This window comes from Megalopta genalis, unplaced genomic scaffold, assembly GCF_051020955.1.
Source record: "Megalopta genalis isolate 19385.01 unplaced genomic scaffold, iyMegGena1_principal scaffold0043, whole genome shotgun sequence".
Lineage (NCBI taxonomy): Eukaryota > Metazoa > Arthropoda > Insecta > Hymenoptera > Halictidae > Megalopta > Megalopta genalis.
The window spans coordinates 554124-568278 of record NW_027476112.1 but is presented as its reverse complement, the minus strand read 5'-3'; the positions used below and the strand labels follow the sequence as shown (position 1 = coordinate 568278).

The window sequence follows — 14155 nt, the reverse complement described above, 5'->3', positions numbered from 1 at the left end:
TTAGGCGAGCAAGTACCTTCCGCAGGCGTTATACTTCCTCTTTAAAACTTCTACCGAAAATTATGATGTCGTCGAGGTATACCAAACAAATTTTCCAGTTTAACCCTCTTACGACGTTGTCCATTAGACGTTCAAAGGTAGCTGGTGCGTTACAAAGACCAAATGGCATGACTTTGAACTGCCATAATCCAGTACCCAGTCGATCGTCGAAAACCAACAGGATCCAACTATCCTTGGAAGGGGGTACGAATCTTTCTTGGTGATATTGTTCAGACGCCTGTAATCCACGCAAAATCTGGTGGATCCGTCCTTCTTCTTGACCAATACTATATCTATGACTCCTTGTCGTTCCATTGTCGACAATAATTCATCTACTTCTGAACGTCGATGAAGGGGTAATCGTCAGGGTGCCTGTTTTATGGGAAGACAGTCACCGGTATCTATCTTGTGACATACTACGTCACATTTTCCCACCTTTTCGGAATCTTTCGCAAAAACATCTGAAAATTCCGTCAATAACTCGGCAAAAGTTTTCTTTTGCTCTGCGGACAGGTTTATAGAACATCTCTGATGAAGATCCTGAAGATGATCCGGTACTAATGTATTCCTGTTTTTCTTTAACTCCTTCGCAGCCGAATCTTCTCCATACTTCAGCAACGGCACTTGCATTCCTTTCAAATGAAGAACCTCGGTTGTAAAATCCAGTTGACAGGCATGCTTTTTAAGAAATTCGATTCCCAAAATGCATTCTTCCGTCATACTGACGAAGAAGAACTCTTCTTCGGTCTCGACTTTTCCAATGGAAACAGGAAGACGGTCTTTACCAAAAATCGGTAATCTCTGACCGGAGACTGAAAAAATCTTCACTCCTGTCATGCTCGCCGAACCGTTCTGCTTTGTAGCATAATTTTCCCGTATCGAAGATGATTTTCCTCTTCTTCGCTCCAACGATGCCTTCGACGAAGAAAATCCCTCGCTGAATAGATTCTAGTCGCAGCACGACAGGGGCAAAACGGAAGATGAAGTCGGACTATCCCCCATTATTCCGACTTTTTGAAGTTTCCCTGCGAAGTCTCCTTCCTTGTTTTCTTTAAACAATCCCGTTGGAGGTGGCCCTTCTTTCCACAGCTCCAGCAATGCGGAAACTCCCGTTGATGTCCAACCACTCGTTCAGAATGCCGTTCAGCCGCACGTTCCAGCATTCCCTCGGAAGTAAAGGGACGTTTTAAATTCCGTTCACACGTTTGTGTTTTTTTAGAGCTTAATTTATTGAGAGCTTCCATCTCTAGAGCTCTGGTCACCGTAGCTATGAGAGATGTAAAGCTTTCATATCTTAACATTCTCCTCATCCCTTCATTGGCCAACGCCGTCACAAACTGAGAGGCGGCCAAACGATCCCGAACATCCATTGAAAACTCTGAGAAAGCGTATTGCGCCAGCCTCTCAATCTCCGCGGCCAATGCAGAAATTGACTCTCCTTGTCGCTGCTTATAATTTTGAAATAGAACGTAATTTAGCTTCGAAAATTTTTTTCTACCAAACCGAATCTCGATTACCGAAAATATTGCTTGGAAGTCGAAATACTTATCGGCGGGAAGAGAAGTCAGTACTCCTCGAGCCGGACCATCCAACGAAGCAATTAAAGCCGCAGCTTTCTTTGCTTCGTCCCAGCCATTTACATTCGCGATCATTTCAAATAGAATTCGGTACTCATCCCATGACGTGGAACCGTCATAACGTATCGGCTTCACGGAGTATCCTAATCCAGATACGAAGCGTGTAGATTCACGACACGCAGGCAACGATGGCACCGACTGTGAAGCAAATACAGGAACACTCGGAGCAATAGGCACACTCGCGTTATATACACTATTAACATTATTTACAACAGGGTCCGCACTATTTACACGCGCCTCCGAGTGTTCCACAGACGAGAATGCCGCAGAATTTAAGACAGAATTTCGCAATGAATCCGATAGCAGCTGGCATTGGTTCTCGAACCTTGCTATCCTCTCTTCCATGCGAGCCCCTCGTTCGGACGCAACAGCCTGTTCCCGTTCCTCACGCTGAAGCCTGTCCGCTTCCAGTCGCGCCTCGAACTGCCTCTGCTGCTCCTGCAGTTGCTCGCATAATTCTTGTCGGAGGTTTGCAAACAGGATCTCCAATGCCGGCGTGACATTTCCGATCGATTCATTGATCCCGGACGAGCCCCCAATGTTGCGAATTACTGCACTTCTCCCGCGTCGCGGCATTTTATTTACAATAAAGTACATAAGCTATATTACAACACAATTCAATTATGTTAGAGATCTTTGAATTAGATGGCGTTGATCGCTCGACGGTCCGATCACGACTCCTCGATTGTCCGTTGATAACACACCTCCGTGGCAACCCCTCTCTGCTATTCTTCTTTAAGGAGTTGCTCACAACAGGGCAGTTTCACATTACAGCGACTTGATTTGGACAAGTCGCCGTAACAATAATATTTTTCCCATGAATTCAAAGCTAAATCATGTGTTTCGCATGAATTTGAAGCTTAATCATGTGTTTCGCGTTAATTTGAATCTAAATCATGTGTTTCGCATAAATATGAAGCTTAGTCATGTGTTTTGCGTGAATTTGAAGCTAAATCATGTGTTTCGCATGGATTTGAAGCTAAATCATGTGTTTCGCATGGATTTGAAGCTGACTCGTTTGTTTCGCATGCTGTTGAATCTGAATCATGTATATCACATGTATTTGAAGTTAAAACATTTGTTACGCATGGATTCGAAGATAACCCTTCTACTTCGCTTTGATTTGAAGCTAAATCATGTGTTTCGCATGAATTTGAATCTAACTCGTTTGTTTCGCATGCAGTTGAAGCTAAATCATGTATATCACAAGTATTTGATGCTAAACCATTTGTTTCGCATGGATTTGAAGCTAAGGCTTCTACTCCGCATTGATTTGAAGCTGAATCATGTGTTTCGCATGGATTTGAAGCTAACTCGTTTGAGTCGCATGCAGTTGACGCTAAATCATGTATATCGCAAGTATTTTAAGCTAAACTATTTCATTCGCATGCATGTGAAACTAAGCCTTCTACTTCGTATCGATTTGAAGCTAAATTATGTGTTTCGCTTGGATTTGAAACTAAGTCTTCTACTTCGCATTGATTTGAAGCTGAATCATGTGTTTCGCATGGATTTGAAGCTAACTCGTTTGAGTCGCATGCAGTTTACGCTAAATCATGTATATTGCAAGTATTTTAAGCTAAACCATTTGATACGCATGCATTTGAAACTAAGCCTTCTACTTCGTATTGATTTTAAGCTAAATCATGTGTTTCGCATGGATTTGAAGCTAACGCGTTTGTGTCGCATGCAGTTTAATCTAAATCATGTATATCACAAGTATTTGAAGCTAAACCATTTGTTTCGCATGGATTCGAAGATAAGGCTTCTGCTTCGCATTGATTTGAAGCTAAATCATGTGTTTCGCATGGATTTGAAGCTAACTCGTTTGTTTCGCCTGCATTTGAAGTTATATTATTTATATCGCTAGTACATGAAGCTAAATCAGTTATATCGCAAGTATTTGAAGCTAAACCATTTGTTTCGCATGTATTTGAAGATAAGGCTTTGTCTTCGCATTGATTTGAAGCCAAGTCATGTGTTTCACATGCATCTGAAGGTAACTCGTTTGTTTCGCCTGCATTTGAAGCTATATCACTTATATTGTCAAGTATTCGAAGCTAAATCTTTCGTTTCGCGTGGATTTGAAGCTAAGCCTTCTACTTCGCATTGATTTGAAGCTAAATCATTTGTTTCGCATGGATTTGAACCCAACTCGTTTTTGTCGCATGCAGTTGAATCTAAATCATGTATTTCACAAGTATTTGAAGCTAAATCATTCGTTTCGCATGGATTTGAAGCTAAGGCTTCTACTTCGCTTTGATTTGAAGCTAAATCAAGTGTTTCGCATGGATTTTAAGCTAACTCGTTTGTTTCGCATACTGCTGAAGCTAAATCATGTATAACACAAGTATTTGAGCCTAAACCATTGGTTTCGCATGGGTCCGAAGATCAGCCTCCTACTTCGAATTTACTTGAAGCTAAATCATGTGTTTCGCATGGATTTGAAGCTAAGCCTTCTACTTCGCATTGATTTGAAGTTAAATCATGTGTTTCAAGTCAACGCGAAGTTGAAGGCTTAGCTTCTAATCCATGCGAAACACATGATTTAGCTTCAAATCAATGCGAAGTGGAAGGCTTAGCTTCAAATCCAAGCGAAACAAATTATTTATCTTCAAATCAATGCGAAGTAGAAAGAGTAGATTCAAATCCATGCGAAACAAATGGTTCATCTTCAAATACTTGTGATATACATGATTTAGCTTCAACTGCATGCGAAACAAACGAGTTAGCTTCAAATCCATGCGAAACACATGATTTAGAATCAAATCAATGCGAAGTAGAATGCTTAGATTCAAATCCATGCGAATCAAATGGTTTAGCTTCAAATACTTGTGATATACATGATTTAGGTTCAAATGCAGGCAAAACAAACGAGTTAGCTTCAAATGCTTTCTAATCACATGATTTAGCTTCAAATCAATGCGAAGTAGAAGGCTTATTTTCGAAACCATGTGAAACAAATGGTTTAGCTTTAAATACTTGTTATATACACAATTTAGATTCAACTGCGTGCGGAACACACGAGTTAGCTTCAAATCCATGCAAAACACATGATTTAGATTCAAATCAATGCGAAGTAGAAGGCTTAGCTTCAAATCCAAGCGAAACACATGATTTAACTTCAAATCAATGCGAAGTAGAAGGCTTAGATTCATATCCATGCGAATCGAATGGTTTAGCTTCAAATACTTGTGATATACATGATATAGATTCAACTGCATGAGAAACCATCGAGTTAGGTTCAAATCCATGCGACACACATGATTTAACTTCAAATCAATGCGATGTAGAAGGCTTAGCTTCAAATCCATGCGAATCAAACGGTTTAGCTTCAAATACTTGTGATATACTTGATTTAGATTCAAGTGCCTACGAAACAAACGAGTTAGCTTCAAATCCATGCGAAACACATGATTGAGCTTCAAATTCATTCGAAACACATGGTTGAGATTAATATTCATGCGAAACAAATGGTTCAGCGTCAAACACCTCTGATATACATTATTTAGCTTCAACAGCGTGCGAAACAAACGTATTAGCTTTAAATCCATGCGAAACACATGATTTAGCTTCAATTCAATGCGAAGTAGAAGGCTTATCTTCGAATCCATGCGAAGCAAATGGTTTAGCTTCAAATACTTGTGATATACACGATTTAGCTTCAAATGCAGGCGAAACAAACGAATTAGCTTCAAATACAAGCGAAACACATGAATTATCTTCAAATCAATGCCAAGTAGAAGTCTTCGCTTCAAATCCATACCAATCAAACGGTATAGCTTCAAACACCTGTGATATACATGATTTAGCTTCAAATTCAAGCGAAACACATGATTTAGCTTCACATCCATGCGGAACGAATAGTTTAGCTTCAAATACTTGCCAATATAATTGATATAGCTTCAAATGCAGGCGTCACAAACGAGTTAGCTTCAAATCCATGCGAATCAAATGATTTAACTTCAAATTAATGCGAAGTAGAAGGCTTATCGTCGAAACCATGAGAAACAAATGATTTAGCTTCAAGTACTTAAGATATACATGATTTAGCTTCAAATGCAGGCGAAACAAACGAGTTAGCTTCAAATCCTTTCGAAACACATGATTTAGCTTCAAATTTATTCGAAACTCATGGTTTAGCATAATATTCATGCCAAACAAATGGTTCAGCTTCAAATACATGTGATATACATGATTTAGCAACAACTGCATGTGAAACAAACGAGTTAGCTTCAAAAACAAGCGAAACACATGATTCAGCTTGAAATCAATGCGAAGTAGTAGGCTTAGCTTCAAATCCATGCGAAACACATGATTTAGCACCAAATCAATACGAATTAGAAGGCCTAGCTTCAAATCCATGCGACAAAAATGATTTACCATCAAATACTTGCGGTTTAAATGAAATAGTTTCAAATGCAGCCGAAACAAACGAGTAAGCATCAAATCCAAGCGAAACACATGATTTAGCTTCAAATCAATGCGACCTAGAATGCTTAGCTTCAAATCCATGCGAAACAAAAGATTTAGCTTCAAATACTTGTGATATACACGATTCAGCTTCAAATGCAGACGAAACAAACGAGTTAGCTTCAAATCCATGCGAAACACATGATTTAGATTCAAATCAATGCGAAGTAGAAGGCTTAGCTTCAAATCCAAGCGAAACACATGATTTAACTTCAAATCAATGCGAAGTAGAAGGCTTAGTTTCATATCCATGCGATTCGAATGGTTTACCTTCAAATACTTGTGATATACGTGATATAGATTCAACTGCATGAGAAACAAACGAGTTAGGTTCAAATCCATGCAACACACATGATTTATCTTCAAATTAGGCGAAGTAGAAGGCTTAGCTTCAAATCCATGCGAATCAAACGGTTTAGCTTCAAATACTTGTGATATACTTGATTTAGATTCAAGTGCTTACGAAACAAACGAGATAGCTTCAAATCCAAGCGAAACACATGATTTAGCTTCAAATCAATGCGAAGTAGAAGACTGATCTTCGAAACCTTGCGAAACAAATGGTTTAGCTTCAAATACCTGTGATATACATGATTTATCTTCAACTGCATGCGAAAAAAACGAGATAGCTTTAAATCCATCCGAAACAGATGATTTAGATTAAAATCAATGCGAAGTAGAAGGCTTATTTTGAAATCCATGCGAATCAAATGGTTTAGCTTCAAATACCTGTGATATACATGATTTATCTTCAACTGCATGCGAAAAAAACGAGATAGCTTTAAATCCATCCGAAACAGATGATTTAGATTAAAATCAATGCGAAGTAGAAGGCTTATTTTGAAATCCATGCGAATCAAATGGTTTAGCTTCAAATAATTGTGATATACATGATTTAGCTTCAATTGCATGCGAAACAAACGAGTTAGCTTGAAATCCAAGCGAAACACATGATTTAGCTTCAACTCAATGCGAAGTAGAAGGCTTATCTTCAAATCCATGCGTAACAAGTGGTTCAGCTTCAAATACTTGTGATGTGCATGATTTAGCTTCAAATGCAAGCAAAACGAACGAGTTAGCTTCAAATATATGCGAAACACATGATTTAGCTTCTTATCAATGCGAAGTAGAAGGCTGATCTTCGAATCCTTGCGAAACAAATGGTTTAGCTTCAAATACTTGTGATATACATGAATAATCTTCAACAGCATGCAAAACTAGCGAGTTATCTTCAAATCCATGCGAAACACATGATTTAGCTTGAAATCAATGCGATTTAGAAGGCTTATCTTCGAATCCATGCGAAACAAATGGTTTAGCTTCAAATACCTGTGATATACATGATTTATCTTCAACTGCATGCGAAACAAACGAGATAGCTTTAAATCCATGCGAAACTGATGATTTAGATTAAAATCAATGCGAAGTAGAAGGCGAATCAAATGGTTGAGCTTCAAATACTTGGGATATACATGATTCAGCTTCAACTGCATGCGTAACAAACGAGTTAGCTTCAAATCTATGCGAAACACATGATTTAGCTTCAAATTCATTCCAAACACATGGTTTAGCGTGATATTCGTGCGAAACAAATGGTTCAGCTTCAAATCCTTTTGATATGCATGATTTAGCTTCAACTGCATTGCGAAACAAACTAGTTAGTTGCAAATCCAAGCGAAACACATGATTTATCTTCAAATAAATGCGAAGTAGAAGGCTTATCTTCAAATCCATGCGAATCAAATGGTTTAGCTTCAAATACTTGTTTGATACATGATTTAGCTTCAATTGCATGCGAAACAAACGAGTTAGCTTGAAATCCAAGCGAAACACATGATTTAGCTTCAAATCAATGCGAAGTAGAAGGCTTATTTTGAAATCCATGCGAATCAAATGGTTTAGCTTCAAATACCTGTGATATACATGATTTATCTTCAACTGCATGCGAAAAAAACGAGATAGCTTTAAATCCATCCGAAACAGATGATTTAGATTAAAATCAATGCGAAGTAGAAGGCTTATTTTGAAATCCATGCGAATCAAATGGTTTAGCTTCAAATAATTGTGATATACATGATTTAGCTTCAATTGCATGCGAAACAAACGAGTTAGCTTCAAATCCATGCGAAACACATGATTAAGCTTTCAAATCAATGCGAAGTAGAAGGATTATCTTCGTATCCATGCAAAACAAATGGTTTGTCCTCAAACAATTGTGATATACATGATTTAGCTTCAACTGCATGCGACACAAACGAGCTAGCCTCAAATCCATGCGAAACACGTGTTTTAGCATCAAGTCAACGCGAAGTTGAAGGATTAGCGTCAAATCCATGCGAAACGAACGATTTAGCTTCAAATCAATGCGGAGTAGATGGCTTAGCTTCAAATCCATGCGAAACACATGATTTAGCTTCAAATCAATGCGAAGTAGAAGGCTTAGCTTCAAATCCAAGCGAAACAAATTATTTAGCTTCAAATCAATGCGAAGTAGAAGGCTTAGCTTCAAATCCATGCGAATCAAACGGTTTAGCTTCAAATACTTGTGATATACTTGATTTATATTCAAGTGCATGCGAAACAAACGAGATAGCTTCAAATACATGCGAAGCATATGATTTAACATCAAATCAATGCGAAGTAGAAGACATATATTCAAATCCATGGGAATAAAATGGTTTAGTTTCAAATACTTGTGATATACATGATTTAGCTTCAACATCATGCGAAACAAACGAGTTAGCTTCAAATCCATGCTAAACACATGATTTAGCTTCAAATCAATGCGAAGTAGAAGGCTTATCTTCAAATCCATGCGAAACAAATCGTTTAACTTCAAATACTTGTGATATACATGACTAAACCTCAACATCATGCGAAAAAACGAGTTAGCTTCAAATCCAAGCGAAAAACATGATTTAGCATCTAGTCAACGCGAAGTTGAAGGCTTAGCTTCGAATCCATGCGAAACAAATGGTTCAGCTTCAAATACTTGTGATATACATGATTTAGCTTCAACAGCATGCGAAACAAACGAGTTAGCTGCAAATCCAAGCGAAAAACATGATTTAGCATCAAATAAACGCGAAGTAGAAGGCTTATCTTCGAATCCTTGCAAAACAAATGGTTTAGCTTCAAATACTTGGAATATACATGATTTAGATTCAACTGCATGCGAAACAAACGAGTTAGCTTCAAATCCTAGCGAATCACATGATTTAACTTCAAATAAGTGCGAAGTAGATGGCTTATCATCAAATCCATGCGAAATAAACGAGATACCTTCAAATACTTGTGATATAAATGGAATAGCTTGAAATGCAAGCGAAACAAACGAGTATGCTTCAAGTCCAAGCGAAAAACATGATATAGTATCAAGTCAACGCGATGTTGAAGGCTTAGCTTCAAGTCCATGCGAAACGAATCATTTAGCTTCACAAACTTGTGAATATTATTGATATAGCTTGAAATGCAGGCGAAACAAACGGGTTAGCTTCAAATCCAAGCGAAACAAATTATTTAGCTTCAAATCAATGCGAAGTAGAAGGCTTAGCAGCAAATCCATGCGAAATAAATGAGATACCTTCAAATACTTGTGATATAAATGGAATAGCATGAAATGCAAGCGAAACAAGCGAGATAGATTCAAACCCTAGCGAAAAACATGATTTAGCTTCTAATCAATGCGAAGTAGAAGGCCTAGATTCAAATCCATGCGAATCAAATGATTTAACTTCAAATACTTGTGATATACATGATTTAGCTTCAACTGCATGCGAAATAATCGAGTTAGCTTCAAATCCAAACGAAAGACATGATTTAGCTTCAAATCAATGCGAAGAAGAAGGCTCAGCTTTAAATCCATGCGAATCAAATGTTTTAGCTTCAAATACTTGTGGTATACATGATTTAGATTCAACTGCATGCGTAACAAACGAGTAAACTTCAAAACCATGCGATGCACACGTTTTAGCTTCAAATCAATGCGAAGTAGAAGGCTTATCTTCGAATCGGTGCGAAACAAATGGTTTAGCTTCAAATACTTGTGATATACATGATTTAACTTCAACTGCATGCGAAACAAACGAGTTAGCTTCAAATCCAGCGAAAAATATGATTTAACGTCAAATCGAAGTGAAGTAGAAGGCTTAGCTTCAAATCCAAGCGAATCAAATTATTTACCTTCAAACCAATGCGAAGTAGAAGGCGTTGTTTCAAATCCATGCGAAACAAATGGTTTAGCTTCAAATACTTGTGATATACATAATTTCGCTTCAACTGCATGCGAAAAATACGAGTTAGCCTCAAATCCATGCGAAACACATGATTTACCATCAAATAATGCGAAGTAGAAGGGTTATCTTCGAATCCATGCGAATCAAATGGTTTAGCTTCAATGACCTGTCATATACATGATTTAGCTTCAACTGCATTGCGAAACAAACTAGTTAGTTTCAAATCCAAGCGAAACACATGATTTAGCTTCAAATCAATGCGAAGTAGAAGGCTTAGCTTCAAATCCATGGGAATCAAATGGTTTAGCTTCAGATTCTTGCGATATACATGATTTAGATTCAACAGCATGCGAAACAAACGAGTTAGCTTCAACTCCATGCGCAATACATGATTTAGCTTCAAATCAATGCGAAGTAGAAGGCATATCTTCGAATTCCATGCAAAACAAACGGTGTAGCTTCAAATACCTGTGATATACATGATTTAACATCAAATGCAGGCGATGAAAACGAGTTAGCTTCAAATACATGCGTAATACATGATTTAGCATCAAATTAATTCGAAACACGAGGTTTAGCTTAATATTCTTTGCGATACAAATGATTTAGCTTCAAATACTTGCTTGTTACATGATTTAGCTTCAACTGCATGCGAAACAAACGAGTTAGCTTCAAATCCAAGCGAAACACATGATTTAGCTTCAAATCAATGCGAAGTAGAAGGCTTATTTTGAAATCCATGCGAATCAACTGGTTTAGCTTCAAATAACTGTGATATACATGATTTAGCTTCAACTGCATTGCGAAACAAACTAGTTAGTTTCAAATCCAAGCGAAACACATGATTTAGCTTCAAATCAATGCGAAGTAGAAGGCTTAGCTTCAAATCCATGCGAATCAAATGGTTTAGCTTCAGATTCTTGCGATATACATGATTTAGCTTTAACAGCATGCGAAACAAACGAGTTAGCTTCAAATTCATGCGAAACACATGATTTAGCTTCAAATCAATGCGAAGTAGAAGGCTTACCTTCAAATCCGTGCGAATCAAAAGTTTTTGCTTCAAATACTTGTGATATTCATCATTTAGCTTCAACTGCATGCGAAAAAACGAGATAGCTTCAAATCCAAGAGAAAAACATGATTTATCATCAAGTCAACGCGAAGTTGAAGGCTTAGCTTCAAATCCATGCGAAACAAAGGGTTTAGCTTCAAATACTTGTGATATACATGATTTAGCTTGAACTGCATGCGAAACAAACGAGTTAGCTTCAAATTCATGCGAAACACATGATTTAGCTTCAAATCAATGCGAAGTAGAAGGCTTACCTTCAAATCCGTGCGAATCAAAAGTTTTTGCTTCAAATACTTGTGATATTCATGATTTAGCTTCAACTGCATACGAAAAAACGAGATAGCTTCAAATCCAAGAGAAAAACATGATTTAGCATCAAGTCAACGCGAAGTTGAAGGCTTAGCTTCAAATCCATGCGAAACAAAGGGTTTAGCTTCAAATACTTGTGATATACATGATTTAGCTTGAACTGCATGCGATACAAACGATTAGCTTCAAATCCATGCGAAACACATGATTTAGCTTCAAATCAATGCGAAGTAGAAGGCTTACCTTCAAATCCGTGCGAATCAAAAGTTTTTGCTTCAAATACTTGTGATATTCATGATTTAGTTTCAACTGCATGCGAAAAAACGAGATAGCTGCAAATCCAAGCGAAAAACATAAAATAGCATCAAGTCAACGCGAAGTTAAAGGCTTAGATTCAAATCCATGCGAAACAAATGGTTTAGCTTCAAACACTTGCAATATACATGATTTCGCTTTAACAGCATGCGAAGCAATCGAGTTAGCTTCAAATTCATGCGAAACACATGATTTATCTTCAAATCAATGCGAAGTAGAAGGCTTACCTTCAAAACCGTGCGAATCAAAAGTTTTTGCTTCAAATACTTGTGATATTCATGATTTAGCTTCAACTGCATGCGAAAAAACGAGATAGCTTCAAATCCAAGAGAAAAACATGATTTAGCATCAAGTCAACGCGAAGTTGAAGGCTTAGCTTCAAATCCATGCGAATCAAATGGTTTAGCTTCAGATTCTTGCGATATACATGATTTAGCTTTAACAGCATGCGAAACAAACGAGTTAGCTTCAAATTCATGCGAAACACATGATTTAGCTTCAAATCAATGCGAAGTAGAAGGCTTACCTTCAAATCCGTGCGAATCAAAAGTTTTTGCTTCAAATACTTGTGATATTCATCATTTAGCTTCAACTGCATGCGAAAAAACGAGATAGCTTCAAATCCAAGAGAAAAACATGATTTATCATCAAGTCAACGCGAAGTTGAAGGCTTAGCTTCAAATCCATGCGAAACAAAGGGTTTAGCTTCAAATACTTGTGATATACATGATTTAGCTTGAACTGCATGCGAAACAAACGAGTTAGCTTCAAATTCATGCGAAACACATGATTTAGCTTCAAATCAATGCGAAGTAGAAGGCTTACCTTCAAATCCATGTGAATCAAATGGTTTAGCTTCAAATACTTGTTTTATACATGATTTAGCTTCAACTGCATGCGAAACAAACGAGTTAGCTTCAAATCCAAGCGAAAAACATGAGTTAGCATCAAGTCAACACGAAGTTGAAGGCTTAGCTTCAAATCCATGCGAAACAAATGGTTTAACTTCAAATACTTGTTTTATACATGATTTAGCTTCAACTGCATGCGAAACAAACGAGTTAGCTTCAAATCCAAGCGAAACACATGATTTAGCTTCAAATCAATGCGAAGTAGAAGGCTTATTTTGAAATCCATGCGAATCAACTGGTTTAGCTTCAAATAACTGTGATATACATGATTTAGCTTCAATTGCATTGCGAAACAAACTAGTTAGTTTCAAATCCAAGCGAAACACATGATTTAGCTTCAAATCAATGCGAAGTAGAAGGCTTAGCTTCAAATCCATGCGGATCAAATGGTTTAGCTTCAGATTCTTGCGATATACATGATTTAGCTTTAACAGCATGCGAAACAAACAAGTTAGCTTCAAATTCATGCGAAACACATGATTTAGCTTCAAATCAATGCGAAGTAGAAGGCTTACCTTCAAATCCGTGCGAATCAAAAGTTTTTGCTTCAAATACTTGTGATATTCATGATTTAGCTTCAACTGCATGCGAAAAAACGAGATAGCTGCAAATCCAAGCGAAAAACATAAAATAGCATCAAGTCAACGCGAAGTTGAAGGCTTAGCTTCAAATCCATGTGAAACAAATGGTTTAGCTTCAAACACTTGCAATATACATGATTTCGCTTTAACAGCATGCGAAACAAACGAGTTAGCTTCAAATTCATGCGAAACACATGATTTAGCTTCAAATCAATGCGAAGTAGAAGGCTTACCTTCAAATCCGTGCGAATCAAAAGTTTTTGCTTCAAATACTTGTGATATTCATGATTTAGCTTCAACTGCATGCGAAAAAACGAGATAGCTTCAAATCCAAGAGAAAAACATGATTTAGCATCAAGTCAACGCGAAGTTGAAGGCTTAGCTTCAAACCCATGCGAAACAAAGGGTTTAGCTTCAAATACTTGTGATATACATGATTTAGCTTGAACTGCATGCGATACAAACGATTAGCTTCAAATCCATGCGAAACATATGATTTAACTTTAAATCAATGCGAAGTAGAATGCTGATGTTTGAATCCACGCGAAACAAATGGATTAGCTTCAAATACTTGTGATAT

General features: G+C 37.5%; 1 protein-coding gene across 1 annotated transcript; it reads right to left on the bottom strand.

The window, feature by feature from the left end:
- Nucleotides 1–123: 123 nt before the first annotated feature.
- Nucleotides 124–876, bottom strand: LOC143261228 (uncharacterized). The gene is made up of 2 exons (XM_076527797.1): nt 435–876; nt 124–377 (listed from the first exon to the last, which is right to left on the bottom strand). The coding sequence occupies exons 1-2, from the start codon at nt 874–876 to the stop codon at nt 124–126; spliced, it is 696 nt and encodes a 231-aa protein (XP_076383912.1).
- Nucleotides 877–14155: the final 13279 nt, after the last annotated feature.